Consider the following 24,027-nt stretch of genomic DNA (forward strand, 5'->3'; position numbering starts at 1 on the left):
AGACAAAGGATTTTCTGAGACTCACAGAAACACCATCCTCCACCAGCTGTGCTCACATCACTATCAGGGACATAACCCAACTAGAACAAATAACTGTCTTTTCCGCAAGGTCACATGGTTCTGGTATTTAATAGAGCTGCAAATATAACAGTTACTACCTAAGCTTATAAATGCCTTCTATGTAAGTATATTTATACACACATATATATTTCCATATACATCTGCTAATAAAAGTCACATGAAACCAACAGATAAGCTCTTAGGTTCTAATATGAATAAAACCAAAACCTTTTCTAATGTAACCACCATCTGTTATGTAAAGTGAAAGGGCAAGATTATATCCAGTAAAGGCAGTCATTTCAAGACAGATTATATCCAATACAAAGCAGTCATTTTGAAAAATATCACCACAGAATCAAAGAAATAAAATAATCTATCAATCATCTTTTATAGAAACAATTACCAGTGTGCCTCCTCTAGGAAAATTATAGGCAAAATTAAAAATCACACATTAAAAAGTGTGACATAATAATGGAAAACTATATTACCAAGTGGCTTCCACTGGAATTTCTTTAAACATAAAGCTTTCCTAGACCATTTAAAATGGGACTTAAAAATAATTTACATATACTATTTCCATCAATAAACAAGGAGAGGTAGTCCCAATAATTCAGAAACAAGAAAAAACAGTACCACGGGAAAGTGGCACTATAAAATTCAACAAAATCATCTAAAGTAGAGAATACAAAGTCACTGAAGAGAAAAAAATGAATCAATGAGCACTAAATCCACAAAGATCTGACACTAACATCACTGAAGATGTCAACATAAAAGCAATTCTTGAGTATGTGCAATGTTAGTAACTTGCAATAGGGCTGGAGAATACAGCACTGACGGAACCAGGCATTGTTCAATGCATTCTTCAAGATTTAGTCTAGTCAGGGATACTATCAAATAATGGAAGTAACGACAATAAAGTTAAAAACTTTGACAAGTACTCACAGGGTGCTTATAAAGATATATAACAGAAGGACATCAGACATTGTGGGAGTCCGGGGAAGCACTCTCTTAGGAAGTATTGTTTGGACTGAGATCTAAAATATAAACAGGAGATCTAGGAAATGGGATATGACAGAGGATGAAGGAAACAGAGACCATGTGCAAAGATTTAGGGAAATAGAGACCATATGCAAAGGAGCTGGGATGAGAGGCACATGGTTTGCTCTAGGATATCAAAGAATTACAGTGTGACGAGCAGAACAGATGGTTAAAAAAAGGAACTTAATGATTTTGTTGAATTTCAGTGTGATTCTCAGATGGCACCCACGCCCCTACATAACCAATACTAGTAATACTAAAGGAAAAAGGTGCATGTATTCTGATTGTTTAAACTCAAGTTTTAAATGGTCTAAGTAGGCGGGAAACAGAAGAGATCGACTTGCAGACTATATATTAACGTAAGTGGGAGATGATGGTCCTTTACACCCAGGGAAGCACTGTTGTAGATAAAAGCAGTGGAGACAGAGGTCAATCTGAAGGACTGCAAGACAGACTGGATACAGTGAGTGGAAGAAGAGATCTGGGGTCACAAACTACTCTTCTGTTTCTCAGCTCACACAGCTAAATAATGCTGGTGCCATTCATAGAGACAGATAATACTAAAAGAGAATGAGGATTGGGAGGATGTGGGAGTCCCAAGGAGGACTTAGGAGGAGATCATCCTTAATTATGCTTTGGGTATGTTGGATTTAAAATGCCTTTAAGACAATCCACTTTAAGTGTACAACTCAATGACTTTGAATCAACTTACCAAGAATCACCATACTTCAGTTTTAGACCATTTTCATCATTCTAAAAAGATCCTTTGTGCTCAATTATAGGTAATCCCCATTCCCACTCACAGCTCCAAGTAACTATGGCTCTACTTTGTAAACTTGTCTTTTCTGTATATTTATTGTAAATGGACTATATGGACTTACATGTCTAGCTACTTTTACTGGGTATAATGCTTTCGTGGTTCACCTCTGTTACAGCGTGTGTCAACAATTTGTTCCTTTTAATTGCCGAATAGTATTACATTGTAATAGTATACATTCTATTTATTGATCCACCAGTTGATACACTTTTGCCTTTTTCTACTTTTGGGCTACTGTGAGTAATGCTGCCATGAATATTCAAACTAAAGTCTCTGTGTGGGCAAATGTGCTCATTTCTCTTAGATAGCTAGAAGTGGAACTGCTGGTTATATGGTAACTGTACGTTTAATGCTTCAGGTAACTGCCAAACTTCCAAGTGGCTGAACCATTTTACATTCCCATCAGCAGCGTATGACAGCTTCTATTGATCCACCTCCTTGCCAGTGCTTATTGTTTTCTTCATGACTACAGCCATCCTAGTGAGTATAGAGTGATACAGCGTTGTGGTTTTAACTTGACTTCCTTAATGACCAATGATGTTGAGCCCATTTTCATGTGCTTATTTGCCATTCCTATGTATTTTTCTGGTGAAATGTGTATTCAAATCTTTAGCCCATCTGTAAGTTGGGTTGTCTCTTTATTAATGAGTTATAAGAGTACTCTGCATGGGATTTTAAAAACTATTTCTCAATGGCTATTTTCTAGAGATTATTAAACCACACCTCAATTTTCCTTATAGCTCCATCTTTTGGGGCCCCTCTCCCCCCAGTGTATACACTTGTCAGTAAATAACCTATTGGAAAGAATACAAAAGAAAGTGGTAGCACTGGTTGCGTCATGTACCCTCTTGGAACTTCTGAGATTTGAATCAAGTGCAATAGTTATATCATCTGAGTTATATCCTGTATCTAGACCCTAAACCAGAGTTGTTAGCAGGTAGGGCAAAGATAGTGTTATAAGATGCTTCATGGTGGATAAAGTATTTGGCAGACATCTTTTCTTCTCTATACTGTATGTGAACTAATTTATGAGTATCTGATCCCCAGTTTTCTCCATTTTCTAGCTTCTCCTTCTGATCATAATAAAGAAACACCAAACAGCAAAATTAAAAAGTTTTCTTTCTTTCTTAAATAAGACATGACACCTTCTTTTAGTTTATATTCACTGAATAAATATAACCACTTAAGGCTATGAAAAATATGGCCATTTTTATAACAAAAAGAAACAAGAATAGACTAAGTTACAGTGGTAGACAGTTGGTCCCAAATCCAATGATATAAATGAAATCTTGAACATATAAAAAAACACAAACAAGCCCCCGACCTGCAATAAACTTATAATTGTGCTGACAATGAGAACTGTTACTAACAAATGACAATTTTTCTTAGGAATTTCTAGAGGCCAGAATGTTGGTAAAGTTTGGAAATGTACTGACAGTGAGTATATTATACCAGGCAAATGATGACCAAAAGAAGTCCCGTGCAGTAATACTAACAGCAAAGAAGGCTATTTCACACACATAAAAGAGTCAATCAAGTAGGAAAAATAAATGTAAATATTGACTTAGAAATTAAATAAAAAAAAAAACCCTGTTGATGCAGCGAAACAGTAAAAATCGTAATATAAGAAAGATGGTGAATAAAAGCTAACTATAACTAAAGAAGGTAGAAAAACAACAGCAAAAACTCAAAGCAGAAAAAATATATATAAAAAGAAAATATAAATGCAGTGCTGCTCAATAAAAAACACAAGTTGCCTCTCTAAAAACAGCTTTAAAAACAGAGTATAGTATTTTTGATCGAGGGAAAAAAAAAAAAAAAAACACGCAGATAAACTACCCTGGAAACCCAAAGGGGCCATAATAACCGAATGCCACATACAGCAATGCCAATGACGTTGAAAAAGGAGTAAAGAGATAGTTTTATTTTGGAAGGAAAAAAACAGTCCTGAAGGGTTAACATTGCAAAAAGGACACATTCTGTATATTACAAATACTTGGTTCATACTGACTTAAAACATCCAGGTTAAACTACTTCTAACAATATGACTATTACACTGAACTTGACTACTTAGCAAATACATGTTTCTACATATTTCAAATTCCGATGTACTGAAGCCAAAGCTTCTAAGATATTTAAAAAGCAAGGCATGGATGAAGAGAGCCTTAAAGACACTGTTTTCAAAAATTATACCTTTTAACATTAGAATTAGTTGTCTTCCCTCTGTATAAATGGGCCTGCACTAAGTTTCTGCCTCCAAACAGAACTATTCATTATTTGATCAGATTTTCCATGGGTGGAAAATATGTGCTGGCGATGAGTGTTGTTGCTGTTGTTTAGCTGCTAAGTCATGTCCGACTCTTTTGCAACCCCACGGACGGGAGTCCACCAGGTTTCTCTTTCTATAGGATTTCCCGGGCAAGAATACTGGAGTGGGAATCTTCCCGACCCAGTGATAGAACCTGCATCTCCTGTGCTGGCAAGCAGATTCTTTACCACCGAGCTACCTCGTAAGCATGCTGGTGATGAAAGGACACGTCAAATTTGTTTCGCATACAAAAGTTTTCTCTCACTGTAAAAGCTGTACAGTTACTATAAAAACATTACAAAACTGGCCAAACTAAAAAAACAAGGAGCTATTAACAATGGTTATCTGCCTTTTCATATTATTTCTGACACACTATGTTTATTTGTGCATATTAAAAAATGGGATCAAAGTGTACATACTATTTTTTATATCATAAACATTAAAAAATATCAACAAGCACTTCATCGTGTTTTTAGTAATTATATTTAGAATAAAGCAGTAGGTTGATGTTTCAATCTTTGCATTCTCTTTTTTCCTGTATGATCTAGAATGTGAGTCTTAATCTGGCTGCATATTAGAAACTTTGCATTGATGTATCCCCAAATACTGAGCCAATTTTTCCTAGCAACAATTCTGTATTGTTCAATGTGGACTTTTATTCAACACTTTTTGCTCTTATTGCATAGAGACAGGTCTTCCTGTAGGTGACTTAAGCAGCAAATACTTTATTTTCTCTGAGCCTCCCACATGCTGTTTCTCCCTATTCAGCAATAGTTCATTTAAGTTCCATGTAGGTTTTCCTTTTATTTGCCCATAAACAAGGTGAGAAGTGCCCAGATTCAGTGGCTATAAACAGACAGCTGAAGGGATGGTTTTTATACCCCATCCTTCTGTGTGGTGATCAAAACCAAGTTTTAGCTGCAGAGCTGACAAACATGGTTTGAACCCCCTTTTTAATCCTCATGTCCAGAAGCGCCTAGTGTAACCAATTCTGGAAGCTCTCAAGACCACACAGGGTAAGATGAGCTGCTCTGTGACCTACTAGTGCTCACTCCAGGGTCAACTCTCTACCATCATCTAGAAGAATGATTTGTTTATCTGCTTTGCAGTTCTCCTAATTTTATTAATTGTCACCTTCCCTGGTATTTGTGCTTTTTCATTTTGTCCTTTTACTGTCATTTTAATGAAGTTTGTAAAGTGAGCGTAGATAAATGTATACAATCAATTTTTACTATGGATTACACAAGGAGATAGCTTATTTACAAACTGTTAGTAGCCAAATTATAAGTAAACAGATAACTGAAGTAAGGTATCTATTTATGGCTCTATAAGCTTTAATTGACTAAACGTTATGAAGAAATAGTAGGTTTTTGAAATCTACTTAATTTAATGAAAAAGCTTATCAAATGTCTCAGTTCTCTAGAACATCTATTTCAATGACACTGCACTAACTGTGCACATCTTCTCTTAGAATAACCACCCATCATTACGTCTGCAAACAAAAGAGACAATTTACTAACCTCTGCTTCTGTTGCTTGGGACTGTAAAAGCTGTCGTATACGAAGTATGTCCTTTTCTATTTGTTGAATTCTGGTTATTCTTCGCTAAAATAAAATAAGTAACCAAATTAGATCTATTTTTATTGAAAACATTAGTTTTTAATATTAATTTAACATTAACCATTCTATGGTTACCATTTAAAAGCTTAGGATTGTATAAAATCATTCTTTTTTTCTATACCAAATCATTCTTATGTGAAAATTAGATACGTATATATACATATTCATATACTGAGGACATCAGTGGATCAGTTCAACTTTTTAACACATCTAACTTTATAAAACAGATCTCTAGATTTAGGAAAACTGTACAAATGCAAGTCATGTATCTACTTGGACCATAAAGAAAAGTGAGTGCTGAAGAATTGATGCTTCTGAACTGTGGTGTTGGAGAAGACTCTTGGGAGTCCCTTGGACTGCAAGGAAATCCAACCAATCCATCCTAAAGGAAATCAGTCCTGAATATTCTTTGGAAGGACTGATGCTGAAGCTGAAACTCCAATACTTTGGCCATCTGATGCGAAGAGCCAACTCACTGGAAAAGACCCTGATGCTGGGAAAGATTGAAGGCAGAAGGAGAAGGGGACGACAGAGGATAAGATATGGTTAGATGGTATCACGGATTTCAATGGACATGAGTTTGAGCAAACTCAGGGAGATAGCGAAGGACAGGAAAGCTTGGCATGCTGCAGTTCACAGAGTAGCAAAGAGCTGGACATGACTGAGCAACTGAACAACAAATGATACGTAACAGTGTGAAATTGGTATTTAAAAGTTGTTCTCAAAAACTATTTCAAAAAGAAAATTACATCTGAATCTAAACTTTTATTATATTAATTCATATGTCAGTACAGTAAAATGGGTTTATATAAAGTATGGCATCCTGTAAAGAGAAAGAACATCTGACTTTTTTAAGAAGCAACAGTATGTAAAAAATAAGAATAATCTTCCCCAAAGTTATTCCTATTACAGGTCAGCAGTACCTTTCAGAGTTAGCTTTCCCAAATACTTACTGCAGCTAAACATTACTCCCAACACTAAAGATCACAGTGATGGTAAGAGTTATTGCTTCCCCCATATACTGAGATCTTCAAGTGAACACAAAGCAGTAACTACAGATCAAACAATGTGGAACTGAAAAATGTGGGAAATGTTTTCAAGTATATATATTTTAAAAATAAGTACTGCTGACACTGTATCATCTTCTGCCATAATTCCATAGTTGACATTGTAACATTGGTATAAAAAGCTGTATTGTAAGAGTAATTGTTTCAATGAGTAAAAAGTGTCAGAAACTAGATGAGTCATTTCCAAACTTTTTATGATTATGAAAGATTTTTGAAGCACGCATACTTCAATAGATAATTAAAGTATTATAAAGAACAGCTTTAAGTATATATAGCTAAAAAACTTACATACAAAACTTACCCTTTGATCAAAAATAGTTTTGTTTAAATAAATGTCCTTATGATTTTGTTGCCATAGTAGGAATGATTACTGTTGCTGCTTCCATTATTATGATAAACAAACACGGAAAAGCTCAAAAAAGTTGTGCTCACCAAAAAAGAAAACTTCCTCCCTCTGTCCCTCCTTTGTAACACTACAACTATGCTAATTCTCTATCACGATTCTGATAATAGTGAACTTAAGGTAAATAATATTCTCTAATTAAGACATTTACCATGTCTAATTTTCACCATGAAAATACACTGAAGAAGAAGTGCTTTTGGTAGCTCTCTAAAGATTCTGCAGAGATGAGTGATCACTTCTACATCAGATACTAAATACATCCTGACATTACAGAAACAACAAAACTGTCTACACTTACTACTTTCATAATATTTCATTGTTTTCCTCTCTCTATATAACCAGCTCCCCCTCACCAATAAAGTCCCAAGTCAAAATTTTTAATATTTAGAGGATGAAAACAGCAAAATATATCTAACATTCCTCTTCACAGAACTATATTTTGGTATTGCTATTAGGTCACTAAACCTTGAAATCAAGTCAACACCTTGATGACGGCTTCCACAATAACCTGTGTGCTTTTGTTACTCAACATAAAATGGAAGAAGCCAGTAGCATTTCTTTCCATTCTCTATATGACAATCTTGAATATTTATGAAATTAAATGCAAAACGCTTAACTGTTCAGGCATACAGAGATGGTATGACTTTTGAAAAACTGATATAAAATTAATAGTAATATAGTTTGATATATATATTGAAATTGCATTTAGAATCAAACTCCATACCCACCAGAGACACTCAGACGGCTGAAACGAACTTTATGTGCACCAGGACCAAGAGACCCCACAGAGACTGAGAAAGAACTGTGTTTGAGCGTCTCCTGTGAACATACGGGTCAGCGGTAATCTGCCACAGAGGCAGGGGCTCTGGGTGCAGCAGACTTGGGTATCGCATAAGTCCTCTTGGAGGAGGTCGCCATTAACCCCACGACAGAGCAGCCAGAACTTACACAGGACTGGGGAAGTAAGACTCCTGGAGGAAACAAACAGGACCTTGTGTGCACCAGGACCCAGGAGAAAGAAGCACTGACCCCACCAGAGACTGACCCAGACTTGCCCGTGAATGTCCAGGAGTCTCCGGTGGAGATATGGGTTGGTGGTGGCCTGCTGCAGGGTCAGGGGCAACTGAGTGTAGCAGAGAATGCATGGGACCTTTTGAAGGCTCCACTATAGTTTGGCCCCAGGTAAATAGCAGGGAGGGAACACAGCCCCGCCAATCAACAGAAAATTGGATTAAAGATTTACTGATCCTGGTCCTGCCCCTCAGAACAAAACCCAGTTTCGCCCTCAGTCAGTATCTCCCATCAGGAAGCTTCCATAAGCCTCTTATCTTTCTCCACCAGAGGGCAGATAGACTGAAAACCAACCACAATCACAGAAAACTAACCATTCTAATCACATGAACCACAGCCTTATCTAACTCAATTAAACTATGAGCCATGCCATGTAGGGCCACCCAAGATGTACAGGTCATGGTGGAGAGTTCTGACAAAACATGGCCCACTGGAGAAGGGAATGGCAAACCACTTCAGTATTCTTGCTTTGAGAACCCTATGAACAGTATGAAAATGCAAAAAGATAGGACACTGAAAGATGAACTCCCAGGGTTGGTAGGTGACCACTATGCTACTGGATATAACTCCAGAAAGACTGAAGAGATGGAGCCAAAGCAAAAACAACACCCAGTTGTGGATGTGACTGGTGATGGAAGTAAAGTCCAATGCTGTAAAGAGCAATACTGCATAGGAATATTAGATCCACGAATCAAGGCAAATTGGAAGTGGTCAAAAAGGAGATGGCAAGAGTGAACGTCAACATTCTAGGAATCAGTGAACTGAAATGGACTGGAATGGGTGAATTTAGCTCAGATGACCATTATATCTACTACTGCGGGCAGGAATCCCTCAGAAGAAATGGAGTAGCCATCATGGTCAACAAAAGAGTCCGAAATGCAGTAGTTGGATGCAACCTCAAAAACAACAGAATGATCTCTGTTTGTTTCCAAGGCAAACCATTCAATATCACGGTAATCCAAGTCTATGCCCTGACCAGTAACGCTTAAGAAGCTGAAGTTGAAAGGGTATATGAAGACCTACAAGAACTTCTAGAACTAACACCCAAAAAAGATGTCCTTTTCATTACAGTGGACTGGAATACAAGAGTAGGAAGTCAAGAAACACCTGGAGTAACAGGCAAAATTTGGCCATGGAGTACAGAACAAAGCAGGACAAAGGCTAATAGAGTTTTTTGAAGAGAATGCACTGGTCATAGCAAACATCCTCTTTCAACAACACAAGAGAAGACTCTACATATGGATATCACCAGATGGTCAACACCAAAATCAGACTGATTATGTTCTTTGCATCCAAAGATGGAGAAGCTCTATACAGTCAGCAAAAGCAAGACCAAGAGCTGACTGTGGCTCAGATCATGAACTCCTAATGCTAAATTCAGACTTAAACTGAAGAAACTAGGGAAAAACCACTAGACCAATCAGATATGACCTAAATCACATCCCTTACGATTACACAGTAGAAGTGATGTATAGATTCAAGGGATTAGATCTGATAGACAGAGTGCCTAAAAAACTATGGATGCAGGTTCGTGATATTGTACAGGAGGGAGGGATCAAGATTACCTCCAAGAAAAAGAAGTGCAAAAAGGCAAAATGGTTGTCTGAGGAGGCTTTACAAATAGCTGTAAAAAGAAGAGAAGTGCAAGGCAAAGGAGAAAAGGAAAGATATAAGCATCTGAATGCAGAGTTCCAAAGAATAGCAAGAAGAGATAAGAAAGCCTTCCTCAGTGATCAGTGCAAAGAAATAGAGGAAAACAACCAAAAGGGAAAGACTAGAGATCTCTTCAAGAAAATCAGAGATACCAAGGGAACATTTCATGCAAAGATGGGCTCGATAAAGGACAGGAATGGTATGGACCTAACTGAAGCAGAAGATATTAACAAGAGGTGGCAAGAATACACAGAAGAACTGTACAAAAAGATCTTTACAACCCAGATAATCATGATGATATGATCACTCACCTAGAGCCAGACATTCTGGAATGTGAAGTCAAGGGGGCCTTAGGAGTCATCACTACGAACAAAGCTAGTGGAGGTGATGGAATTTTAGTCAAGCTATTTCAAATCCTAAAAGATGATGCTGTGCAACTGTTGCACTCAAAATGCCAGCAAATTTGGAAAACTCAGCAGTGGCCATAGGACTGGAAAAGGTCCCTTTTCATTACAATCCCAAAGAAAGGCAACGCTGAAGAATGCTCAAACTACCGCACAATTGCACTCATCTCACACGCTAGTAAAGTGATGCTCAAAATTCTCCAAGCCTGACTTCAACAGTATGCAAACCATGAACTTCCAAATGTTCAAGCTGGTTTTAGACAAGGCAGAGGAACCAGAGATCAAATTGCCAACACCCATTGACTCACTGAAAAAGCAAGAGCGTTGCAGAAAATCATCTACTTCTGCTTTATTGACTATGCCAAAGCCTTTGACAGTGTGGATCACAACAAACTATGAAAAATTCTTAAAGAGATGGGAATACCAGACCAACTGACCTGCCTTTTGAGAAATTTGTATGCAGGTTAGGAGGCAGTTAGAACTGGACATAGAACAACAGACTGGTTCCAAATAGGGAAAGGAGTACATCTAGGCTGTATCTTGTCTACCTGTTTATTTAATTTATATGCAGAGTACTTCATGAGAAACACTGGTCTGGATGAAGCACAAGCTAGAATCAAGATTGCTGGGAGAAATATCAATAACCTCAGATATGCAGATGACACTTCCCTTATGGCAGAAAGCAAAGAAGAACTAAAGAGCCTGCTGATGAAAGTGAAAGAGGAGAGTGAAAAAGCTGGCTTAAAACTCAACATTCAGAAAATTAAGATCATGGCATCTGGTCCTATCACTTCATGGCAAATAGATGGGAAACAGTGGCAGACCTTATGTTTTGGGCTCCAAAATCACTGCAGATGGTGAATGCAGCCATGAAATAAAAGATGCTTGCTCCTTGGAAGAAAATTTATGACCAACTTAGACAGCATATTAACAAGCGGAGATATCACTTTGCCAACAAAGATCCGTCTAGTCAAAGCTATCATTTTTCCAGTAGTCACGTATGGATGTGAGAGTGGACTATAAAGAAAGCTGACTGCTGAAGCATAGATACTTTTGAACTGTGGTGTTGCAGAAGACTCTTGAGAGTCCCTTGGACTGCAAGGAGATCCAACCAGTCTATCCTAAAGGAAATCAGTCCTGAATATTCACTGGAAGGACTGATATTGAAGCTGAAACTCCAATCCTTTGGCCACCTGATGCAAAGAACTGACTCACTGGAAAAGACCCTGATGCTGGGAAAGATTGAGGGCGGGAGGAGAAGGGGACGACAGGATGAGATGGTTGGGTGGTATCATCGACTCGATGGACGTGAGTCTGAGTGAACTCCAGGAGTTGGTGATGGACAGGGCGGCCTGGTGTGCTGCGGTTCATGGGGTCGCAAAAAGTCAGACACAACTGAGTGACTGAACTGACTGACTGACCTCTAAAACGTATATAATAGTAAATTTGAGATAAATTAAAGATCTAATTGAAAAATAAAACATTAGATTTACTAGAAAAAAATATGAGGGTATATTTAAAGATAGGAAAAGATGTAAAAATAGGTCGAAGAAAGCACAAATATGACAATATAATTAATTTAGCATTACAATAAAAACTAATTTTTTGTTATCATTAAGCTAAAGTAGGTAACAGATTTGGCAGGGAAGGGTTGTGAAATACATCCTGTATAACTGATGGGTATTAAGAGTATATTAAAATATCTCTTAAGTATATATGAATAAGACATCTAATAATATGAAAAAAAAAGCAAAAAGAAAATCTAAAAGTCTAATACATACATGAAAAGATATTCAACTTCAGTTACTCATGAAAGCATAAACTAAATGACAAGATAATTGTTTCATATGCCCCTTGACTGTTAATTATAAAGTCTGACTCACAATTTCTGAAGGGAAAAAAAAAACAACAGTCAAAGGAAACAGAATTCTCATATACTACTGGGAGGAACGTAAACTGATAAATCATTTTGAGTGCAATTTGGCAGACACTATTCAGAACACTCCTACCTGAGGGCCAGCAATTACACCTTCAGGTATGTATACCAGAGCAGAGGTCAGCAAGTTAAAGCTTGCCAGTCATCTGTGCTTATGAATTAAGTTTTACTGAAACGCAGCCATGCTCATTTGCTCATATACTGTTGTCTGTGGTTGCTCTCTTGCTACAAAAGCAGAGTTGAGTAGTTGCAACAGACCACATGGTCCACAAAGTCTAAAATACTTACCATACAGCCCTCTAAGAAAAAGATTCTTGATCTAGAAAAACTTTTGTGCACGTTTATAGGATATGGATAAGTATGTTTATCAGAGTTGTTTTAACAGTGAGAAATTATAAATAACCTAAGTATCTGTCAACCAGAAAACAGGTAAAGCTACACAGAACTATGTCATCCATGTATTTATAAAACATTACAGCAGTACAGAAGTATAAGTAACCTTCACCCTACCAATCCCCAACTCCCAGAAAAAGCTCTTATGAACAACTCAATGTGCATTTATCCAACCTTTTCTTACACGCAGAGAGGAGAGTAGGGAGCACCATACTAGGTGCCCAAATGTGTGCTGAACAAAGAAACAAATAAACAACCAAACTGTTAACGGAGACAGCTAGAGACTAATTCAAACAGGCATGGGCAAGAGTGGAGTTCGTTTCAATTTCCCCTGAACTGTTCAACAGTCATTTGCATGTGTTTTATTGGTCATCTGCATTTTCTTTTCAATAAACTGAATGACTACATCCTCTGCCCATATAAAAACAGTTGTCTTTTCCTTATTAGTTTGTAGAATTCTTACAGTACAGGGATATTAAACCTTTCTCCCTTGATGTGTCACAAACAGTTTCCCGTATGCTTTTTCCTGCAGGATGAATGCTTCAAAATTTTACAAAATAAATCCTGTGCCCTCCGATTGCTTTTGGGTTTCCATTCTTAATTAAGATCTCTCTTGTCCTGTATTTTCTTCTATTAATTTTATTTTTTACATTTAGATATTTAACTCACCTGTAACTGTTCATGTACAAGATGTGAGGTAGGGATCTAATTTAATTTCTGTACTACCAAATAGGGCTTCCCTGATGGCTCAGTAGTAAAGAATCCGCCTGCCAATGCAGGAGATATGGGTTCAATCTCTGGGTCAGGAAGATCCCCTGGAGAAGGAAATGGCAACCCACTCCAGTATTCTTGCCTGAGAAATCCCATGGACAGAGAAGCCTGATGGCCTACAGTTCACGGGGTCACAAAAGAGTCGGACATGACTTAGTGACTAAAAGACAACTACCACCAAAAAGGTCCCTAGTTCTTATCTATGCGCTCACTGAGTTATTTACCACTCCCCACCCCACCCGCCCCAAACTTGCAACTTTCATCATTAAAAGATTTCAGATTTTCTTACATCTTCTTCTAGTCTCTATTCTGTTCTATTTGCCTACGTCTATTCCTGTGCTATTAATATCATATTGTGATTACTGCAACACCTTTACAGTAAATTTTACCAAATGGTAAGGTAAATCCTCACTCATTATAATTTTCTTAAATACTTTTGGAAATTCTTACTTTACAAACTTAAGAATCTTTTTTCCGGGCTCTAAAAAAACTAAGATTATGACTGGAACCATATTATATTTCTAAACCAACTTTTTAAAGAAAGACATTATTAGGATATTAAAATCTTCTCACCTAGGGATCTTATTTATTTTTAGCAACAGGGACATCAATGGTGTAATGGAAGCGGGATCTTACGCACCTGAAACAAGGTCCTGGAGTGATACCCTACCATGTGCAGTGGACGGCAGGCAGGACACGCAGCAGGCTCCCTCTCGGGTGGAAGGGGAGATTGCCAGTTAGAGAGTAATGTCAGGTTGGCTCATAGTTACCAGGGAAACCACCAGGGGGAAAGCCCTTGACTGCCCCAGTGATAGGCACAGTCAATAGCTGGGGCCGGGCAAGTGTGGGAAGGTCAGTCTTGTATGCAGGGTGCAGGGGAAGCAGGCACTCACAGCATGTACAGACGGCAAGAGAACAGCCAGCCTGAGTGGTCTGGCTACTCACTTCACTCCTCCATACCCTGCAGGACCCTTAGAATCTTGGCCTCTCTTTTGAGATATCCCTGGCGTCGCTGCAACCAGATAACACAAACACAACGCAGACAGCCACACAGGCTTCTCTACTTTCAAGGCCACATAGCGTGTCCTTTAGCAATTTTATATTTTTCTTCATGTGGGTCTATTTTTGGTATTTTAAAGTTTCCTGCCATTATGAAGAGATCTTTCTATCCAATTTCCATTTCCAAATGGTAGCCATTGCTAATAGAGAAACACTAATTTATCTTAACTCCAGCCACCTTACTGAGTTCTCTCATTAGCTGAAATACTTTTTGGCTCTTCGCCATGGCTTTTCTAGGTAGACAACTATATAATTCACAAATGACAATTATTTGGTCTCTTCCCTTCTAGTTGGAAAATAGTGCAGTAGTTCAACAACTTGTTTTCTTTCTACCTGCATTAGTGGAACCTCCAAACAAAGTTAGGTAATAGTGATGCCAGCAAGCAGCAAACCATGTTAATGACCGCAATGGTAATAATCTAATTATCTCTCTATTTTCTCAGTCTAATATAATGTTGCCTTCTGTTTCTGGTACATAATTATTTTTTAAAAAATTTTTACTCTGTTCTTATTTTACTTGGAATTTTTATCCATCTTTTTTCCTTGCAAAGGAGGTACCACATTTTTTTCTCATGGCCTCAGGCCTTCTTGGAATTCACTTCCATGTTCATTAGCTGGCCATTCTAGTCTTACATGCTGAGTCACTCAAGTAGAGTTACAAGGGAAAGAATTACTATGGGCAATTATTTTCATTATTCCCATCACCTAATTATTAATATTTGTAACAGCTGCATACTACTAATTTAATAACTACCCAAATGATGGGCACTGAAATGTCTCTCTAAGTGTCTTACAAATACTGTTGCAATGAATATCATAAAATCTATACTTATATTCTTGCTGCTTTAAGTAGACATTCCTGGAGGACATACTCTGAGAGTATTACAGAATTACTAGGTCAGAGGGTACAAACATTTTAACTTTGACAGAGTCCTTCAGGACTGTACCAGTTTATTCTTACACAGGCAGACGACAATGCTTCGTATTACAATCTCTCACAATCTCACCAGTATTACATGACGCTAAACTTTAAAGCTTTTGCCAGTCTGATAGGCAGAAAATTAACCAACCAAAAAATAAACCACCACCACTAACAAAAAACAACATTATTTTGTGTTACTTTTCCCTAATGACTAGTGATGTTTCAGTATCTTTTCACAATTATTTATTAACCACTTGTACTTTTGTGATGGGACTACTCATACCTTTTGATTATTTTCCTCTTTGGTTGTCTTGTTTTCAACTGATTTGTAGTTGCTCCCTGTATATTACGGATATTAACTCCTCATATGTACTACAAATACTTCCATTTTTGCTTTGTGTACAATATTTCTTTAACCCTAACCTTAATATGGAGAAGGCAATGGCACCCCACTCCAGTACTCTTGCCTGGAAAATCCCATGGACGGAGGAGCCTGGGGGGCTGCAGTCCATGGGGTCGCTAAGAGTCGGACACGACTGAGCGACTTCACTTTCACTTTTCACTTTCATGCATTGGAGAAGGAAACGGCAACCCACTCCAGTGTTCTTGCCTGGAGAAACCCAGGGATGGGGGAGCCTGGTGGGCTGCCGTCTATACAGTCACACAGAGTCGGACACGACTGAAGCGACTTAGCAGCAGCAGCACCAACCTTAATATATTTCCAGAATAAATGAATGTTTGCTGTATTTATAAAATATGGGCTAAAAATTCCTTAGAATATTAATTACCAAAAGAAGAACACTATATTCCAGAACAAAATTAAAATGAATACATCTGCACATACCTGGACAGTATGGCCAAGAAAGAACTCAAGTTAATCTGTTCTACAGTAAGCTGTCTGGAATATACTTATTTATATATATATATATATATTAGAGAAAGCAATGGCAACCCACTCCAGTACTCTTGCCTGGAAAATCCCATGGGTGGAGGAGCCTGGTAGGCTGCAGTCCATGGGGTCGCACAGAGTCGGACACGACCGAGCGACTTCACTTTCACGTTTCACTTTGATGTACTGGAGAAGGAAATGGCAACCCACTCCAGTGTTCTTGCCTGGAGAATCCCAGGGACGGGGAGCCCGTCCGTCTCTGGGGTCGCACAGAGTCGGACACGACTGAAGCGACTTAGCAGCAGTAGCAGCAGCATATTTATATATTAATACAGAAATTTTCATATCTACATCTTATTTCTTAAGTACCTTTAAAAACAAACACATTAACAGATACAGAAAAACGTGCATACAGTATTCCATAAATTCACATTCTAAAAACGTAAATTCATATAAACCAGAGTAAAATTTCTCATAGTTTTTCTATAAAGAACAAAGAAAATCTGCCTAGTATTTTAAAATAATTTCATGAAAACACCAACTGTTACAAATACTAAATCTGTATTAATTGTATCATATAATTTAATTTACAGTATTTTTGGAAATTCATTATATATTCTTGATTCCTTGCCACTTATATGGTGATAAATACCTTCTCCCAATACGTAACTTATCTTTTCACCTTTTTTTTTCCCTTTTGGCCGTGCCACTTGGCTTGTGGGGTCTTAGTTCTCTGACCACAGCTGGAACTCAGGGCCTGGCAGTACAAGCACTTGAGTCCAGACCGATGGATAGACAGGAAATTCCCAAACATGTTTTTCCCCCTTTTCATTTTCTTCAAGGTGCCTAATAAAGATAATCTCTTAATTTTAAAGTAGTAGAATTTTACCAATCTTTACAATTAGTCTAATGTCTTAAGAAATCCTTTCTTATCCCAATATTCTTTCTTTACATAGTTGAGAGTAGAAACACGGGAATGTTCTCCATCCAATTCGTTTCTCTTCCCAATGTTCTCTTTCTATGTTTCTCTCCTTGAATGAGACTTTCCTTTTTTAATATTCTGGGTTTCATTACACAAACACAGAAGTAAAAATCTCAAAGGATAACTAAAGTTAGCTAGCAGCGAATAAGATGACCAGAATTGTATTCTTTTTCCCTCTTATAATTCCAAAGCAGAGCAGTACAGTATCAGAGAACTGAAATATGAGGGCAGAATTATGTGAATACTGGTTATGCTTCCCAGCAGCCATATTAAATTATTCTTATTTTGAACTAGTGCCAAAGTAAAGACAGACTTTAAAATATCTTTAATAATAAAACTTAACCAGAGTTAACAGAGCTGTAATTCATTCGATTCTTCATAGAAATCTAGCTAGTACTGTTTCATAGTTTAATAATAAATGTTACCTGTGCTCGTTTTTCCATATCCTGGCAAGTACCTAGTTGTTCTTCCATTGCAACTCTGATTTGCCTTGCCTCATATTCCAACTGCCTTCTGGTCATATCTGTTTGTAAGGAAAACTAAAACCACAAATAAAATGGAAATGTGAATATCTTGTGTTTATCAGTAAAAATAAAAAAGCATATAAGTACCAATAAAGAAAATGAATAAACAAATACATAATTGTTATATATGAGAAAATTATTTTTTACTCTAAGAAGTCCTAAAACTTGATCAGTGCGAGGCTCAGCCTGGGTTTCTGATGTGAAGAGTTGAAACACTTTTATTGCCCCACAGTCACAAACAGTTTTAATTAAATTGTACAAGCTCTTTAAAATGTATATGTATATACTGGTCCAGTTAAGGTAAGCCTAGTTACAATTCTTCTGCCCTGAAAAAGCACTACTTTGAATTATTAAAAATTAGAATATTAATGTGGACAAAACAGGAAAATCAAGAATCAGGTCCATCATCCTTAAGTTGATACCTCACTTTAGGATTGTTATATACATATAGACTAAACTGAGAGAACTTTCCCACATGTAAAATGAAGAAGAGAATAAAGAAAAGCTTTCATATAATACAATCATAAATTGAGAGATAACACAAACTTTTTGGTAAAAATATAAATATGAACCAAAGTTGAAACAAACCAAAAAAAGTACTTCTTCATGGAGTGGGTGTTAGTACATTCAAAACTTTATTAGCCCTCTAACTACAATTCCAGATGCTGTGGTAACTGCTAGGTATAAAAAATGAGGGAAAAGAGAAGGCAAAGAAACTTACAAAGACACGCTCCAAGGCTAAAAAACGACCAGGCAAAATGACAGGTGACAGTTATACTGGACCATGAAGGGAATAATCAAGTGCTGTAGATTTTTCATGCTCTATAAGTCCAATAAAAAGCTGCATGTGGACAATTCCCCGCAGGTCCAGGGGTTAGGACTCCATGCGCTCACTGTCAAGGGCACAGGTCTGATCCCTGATCAAGAAACTGAGACCCTACATACATACACACACATACTCACACACACCCACACACAAAAGCTGCATGTGTATGTGTCTGACTCAGAATAACATCCTGTAGGCCTAAGAATCCCAAAGTGCGTTGTCAGGTAAGTTAGAGGACCTTTCACCCTTTTCTCTTGCAATATACAGATGACACATGCAGAATGTGTTCCTATAGGCATATCCACATTATGTGCTGCAACACAGTTGAAACAGTCTGCATGCTGTGAGTCATGTTATAAGTACAGCGAGTCAGTTATAACTACACTTATTTGTCCTCCACTTCTAAAAATCCCTTGCACAAAAGGCTGAAGATGACACACTATGCTACAATAATGTGGTTTATATCTGATGTTTTAAGCAATGCCTAGTAACCTGATAAGTATTTCCATATGAAATCGTTCTTAACCTGCCTTCCCAATATAAAATAAAAATTTTGTGAATTTAAAAATATTTATGAAACATAAGCAATTTACATTTGCTAATGTTGCCTAATGGTCTATAATGTCTTACATATCCTCTTAAATAAATGTGAATGACTATATGGTAAATTAATATGGGAATGATTTGACAACTGATCTTTGTTTCAGGTATTAACCGATTGCTCTTGAACTGTTTCATACACAACTGCATGCAGACAGCTGGACTCTAAATATTGTACATTTTAATCACCAAAGTGAATGTTAAGCAAAACACCACTTTAACATTAAGAGCAAATATCCCTCCAAACCCTCCTGAGCTCCTAATCCTCACGCGTCAACACTCTCTATGAACTGTTCTTTCATTTGTGGTGTCTCCTGAGCTCCCAAATGATGTTAAGGACGTTGTCAGGAAGGGAGATTCTTTCCCTCTCACAAACCTGGGTAAGTTTGTGCTCAGGAGGCTGAGCACTAGTTCTAGCTCCTGCCAGACAATGCCCACGCAGGAAACTGATTAACTGTATGTTTTGGAAAAGGTTTTTCCTTCGTTGTACTTTTTCTTTTATTATGTCCTCTCAAAACTTTATTAGAAAATGAAAAATCTAAGTTAAGAGTGGAAGATTAATTTTAATTGACCTATTAAATTGTTTTAAAATTTATGGGTGACAGTTAAAGGCTTATTTAAAATTATTAATGTATTTCAGAAATGTTCTTATACGTGTCACCCCATAAATAAAAGTTAACTTGGAGAGGCTTGGTGGGGAGGGAGAGGCTGACAGAATTAAGTTATTTTTTACATAGTTCTATTAGCAAAACAAACAACTTTTAGTGCTTGCAAAAAGCCCTAACATCTGTGCCAACAACTACTGTCATTTACAATAACTAGAATAGGACTCAAGTTATCTCAAAGATACTTTCATTGCAAAAACCATCTGGCACGAGTCCTGTAATATAGTTCAAAAAACAGACAGATGGTGAAAAACATTTCTACAGAGTATCTTTGGTAATTCAACACATCTAATAAAAAACCTAGTTGAATCCTGAAATCTTTTAGTTGTATCATCTTTATATACAAAATTCACTGACTATATATTTATGTTGAAGTTGGATAAAACATATTATAGTTTACAAATAACTATATAGTTATAAACTTAGATATACTTTCAGATATAAAAATAAGTTATTTTGTCAAGTTACTTACATTTTCAGTTAAAGGAAGGCTATCTATTCTTTTAGTGAGATTCTGAAGTTGAGCATAATACCAGTCTTTTTCCTTTTCTTCTTTGTCAAGGTCAGCAAGAAGCAATGATCTGTTTTTCAAAAAAAATTTAAGTTTACACAATGCTAATACAGAACACATAACAGCAACTCTAAGCTATAACTGTAATGTTTTCTAGTTAAAGTAATATAATGAATCAGTAAGAATTTTACTAATTTGAGATTTCTGAAGGTGGGACTTAGATTATAACCATTAAAATTTGAATATTAAAAGTTTTAAACTTTTTCAGCTAAATAAGATGGCAACCATTCTTACTAGAATATTTCCATTCTAACCAAATGCTTTCTTCACATTTATTTACAATCTAAGAATTTGATGTTGGTATACAGTAAAAAGTACAGATTTAATAAAACTCAGATATAAGAATAAAAAGTATAATAAAGAAGCAAAGAAAAGCAGTAATTATGCAAAAAAGAAATCTAGAGTATAGGGAACTATTGCATGTAGCTTTCAGCTTCTTATTGGTCAAAATAAGAAATATATTATCACTGTGCAATAAGAGGAGGTTGTTCTGAGGGAGAGAAACATTTTCTTAGGCTTGGAATCTGAAGATGAACTTGTTACATAATTTGTGACAACCCAATCGATGATGTCCTCAATTACAACCTATATCAATACTCTATACCTGATCAATATAAACATAAATGCAAAATAAAGTGTTAAGAGGAAAAAATCAGTAGACACAAGAAGTATTAAAGATCCTGCATGGCTCAGAGGGTAAAGCGTCTGCCTGCAAGGCAGGAGACATGGGTTCGATCCCTGGGTTGGGAAGATCCCCTGGAGAAGGAAATGGCAACCCACTCCAGTACTCTTGCCTAGAAAATCCCATGGACAGAGAAGCCTGGTAGACTACAGTCCGTGGGATCGCAAAGAGTCGGACACGACTGAGCGACTTCACTTTCACTTTCACAAGAAGTATATGATCTATGTCTTTTTGTGTGACTCCTTCCCTAAGCGACCACTATTATTCTCTTATATTTATTTCCAGAGACATTCTATAAAAATGAAAGAATGTATGTGTGTGCATGTACACGTACATTTTAAAACATAAATAATAGCATATTATTAGCTGTGTTGTCTTATAACTTTTTACCACTTAAAGCCCATCTTGGAGATCATTCTTGTATCAGAATATAAAAAGGTTCTATGTGTTTTTCTGCTAGCTGCAAAGATATTTATGAATCCATACAAGAGTAAATAGTAACTGATTCTACGTTAGAGGGCATTTAGGGTCTTTTTTTTTTTTTTCCATTTAGGGTCTTTCTAATCTTTTGCTATTATAAATAATGCTCCACTGAATATCCTTATAAGTAACTTCATTGTACAAATATGCAAGCATGTATAGACGACAAATTCCTAGGATATGTAAATTTTTAACTTACTGTCCTTACTAGATATTGTACCAATTTATGCTTCTGCCACCTTTGACAATCTAAATGCTTTATCAAACTTTTAAGATTCTTTTACATTTCTAGGGTTTAAAAAATGGTGTATCATTAAGGACTTCCTTGTTTTTGGCCATGCTGCACAGCCACACCATGGATGGAACCCCAGCTCGCGGCATTAGAAGTGCAGAGTCCTAACCACTAGACGAAAAGGGAATTTCCAATTACTAAGGTTTTAATTTGATTTCTTTTAGTATGGGTAAGGGTAAACATTTTTCCAAGCTTAAAATCCATTTTTATTTCCTTTTCTGTGGCTTTTTCTTATTTACAGGACCTCTTCTGCATTAAGAATGATACTACTCTGTCAGTTATAAATGTTATTTTCTCAGTTAATCACTTGAATATGAAGATATTTTTTATTACAGCTTCTGGGCTTTGCTCTTACTGAGTCATTCCCCACTCTGACTCTGTTATTAACACTTTAAAATTCTATTTGACTATATTTTCTTGATGAGTATGTATGAATGTATGTGGAAAGTTCTACTGTTGCTAAACTTTCCTTTTTTTACTGAGAAGCAACTTGACAAATAAGAAATAAGCCTTCACTTTTTGCTGTGGCAACCTCAGTAGCGGGGGAATTCATGGGAAGAAGCCAGATCCTGGTTACGATGTACCAACCTGAGGCAGAGGTGCTGACCAATGAGAAGCTGCCCTCTCCCTTCCATTTTTGACAACAGGAGCAGGAGAAAGCAGTGCAGAAATCCTGAACCCCTTTCACAGGCTGGGTATTACAACTAGCAAAAAAATGAGATCTGATCCTATTTTAAAATGATCCCTGATGAGCACCTGCAGGACCTACCAGGACTAAGGCAAGGAAACAAGGGATAGAGGGAGATGCTATTTCTTCTGATTCAGTTCAGTTCAGTAGCTCAGTCGTGTCTGACTCTTCGCAACCCCATGAATCGCAGCACGCCAGGCCTCCCTGTCCATCACCAGCTCCTGGAGTTCACCCAAACTCATGTGCATCGAGTCGGTGATGCCATCTAACCATCTCATCCTCTGTCATCCCCTTCTCCTCCTGCCCCCAATCCCTCCCAGCATCAGAGTCTTTTCCAATGAGTCAACTCTTTGCATGAGGTGGCCAAAGTACTGGAGTTTCAGCTTTAGCATCATTCCTTCCAAAGAAATCCCAGGGCTGATCTCCTTCAGAATGGACTGGTTGGATCTCCTTGCAGTCCAAGGGACTCTCAAGAGTCTTCTCCAACACCACAGTTCAAAACCATCAATTCTTTGGCGCTCAGCCTTCTTCACAGTCCAACTCTCACATCCATACATCACCACTGGAAAAACCATAACCTTGACTAGATGGACATTTGTTGGCAAAGTCATGTCTCTGCTTTTGAATATGCTATCTAGGTTGGTCATAACTTTCCTTCCAAGGAGTAAAAGTCTTTTAATTTCATGGCTGCAGTCACCATCTGCAGTGATTTTTGAGCCCCCCAAAATAAAGTCTGACACTGTTTCCACTGTTTCCCCATCTATTTCCCATGAAGTGATGGGACCAGATGCCATGATCTTAGTTTTCTGAAAGTTGAGCTTTAAGTCAACTTTTTCACTCTCTTTCACTTTCATCAAGGGGCTTTTTAGTTCCTCTTCACTTTCTGCCATAAGGGTGGTGTGTCATCTGCATATCTGAGGTTATTGATATTTCTCCTGGCAATCTTGATTCCAGCTTGTGCTTCTCCAGTCCAGCGTTTGGCATGATGTACTCTGCATGTAAGTTAAATAAGCAGGGTGACGATATACAGCCTTGACGTACTCCTTTTCCTATCTGGAACCAGTCTGTTGTTCTATGTCCAGTTCTAACTGTTGCTTCCTGACCTGCATATAGGTTTCTCAAGAGGCAGGTCAGGTGGTCTAGTATTCCCATCTCTTTCAGAATTTTCCACAGTTTATTGTGATCCACGCAGTCAAAGGTTTTGGCATAGTCAATAAAGCAGAAATAGATGTTTTTCTGGAACTCTCTTGCTTTTTCTGATTAGTCTTCAATAAATTGGCTTATTTAATCAAGATCTGGGTGCTAAA

The 24,027-nt window shown here is 37.2% G+C and overlaps 1 protein-coding gene across 12 annotated transcripts in view; it reads right to left on the reverse strand.

The window, feature by feature from the left end:
- Window positions 1-24,027, reverse strand: part of APC (APC regulator of WNT signaling pathway) — a 131,903-nt gene that overhangs the window by 37,829 nt on the left and 70,047 nt on the right. For 11 of the 12 annotated variants that reach the window (XM_070796617.1, XM_070796622.1, XM_019968011.2 and 8 more), the window contains 3 exons: window positions 20,480-20,588; window positions 17,818-17,931; window positions 5,744-5,827 (listed from right to left, as the gene is read on the reverse strand). In XM_070796617.1, coding sequence (XP_070652718.1) covers window positions 5,744-5,827; window positions 17,818-17,931; window positions 20,480-20,588 — 307 coding nt within the window. The other variant, XM_070796625.1, reaches the window with a different exon arrangement.

The sequence above is a fragment of the Bos indicus genome, chromosome 10 (assembly GCF_029378745.1).
Source record: "Bos indicus isolate NIAB-ARS_2022 breed Sahiwal x Tharparkar chromosome 10, NIAB-ARS_B.indTharparkar_mat_pri_1.0, whole genome shotgun sequence".
NCBI lineage: Eukaryota > Metazoa > Chordata > Mammalia > Artiodactyla > Bovidae > Bos > Bos indicus.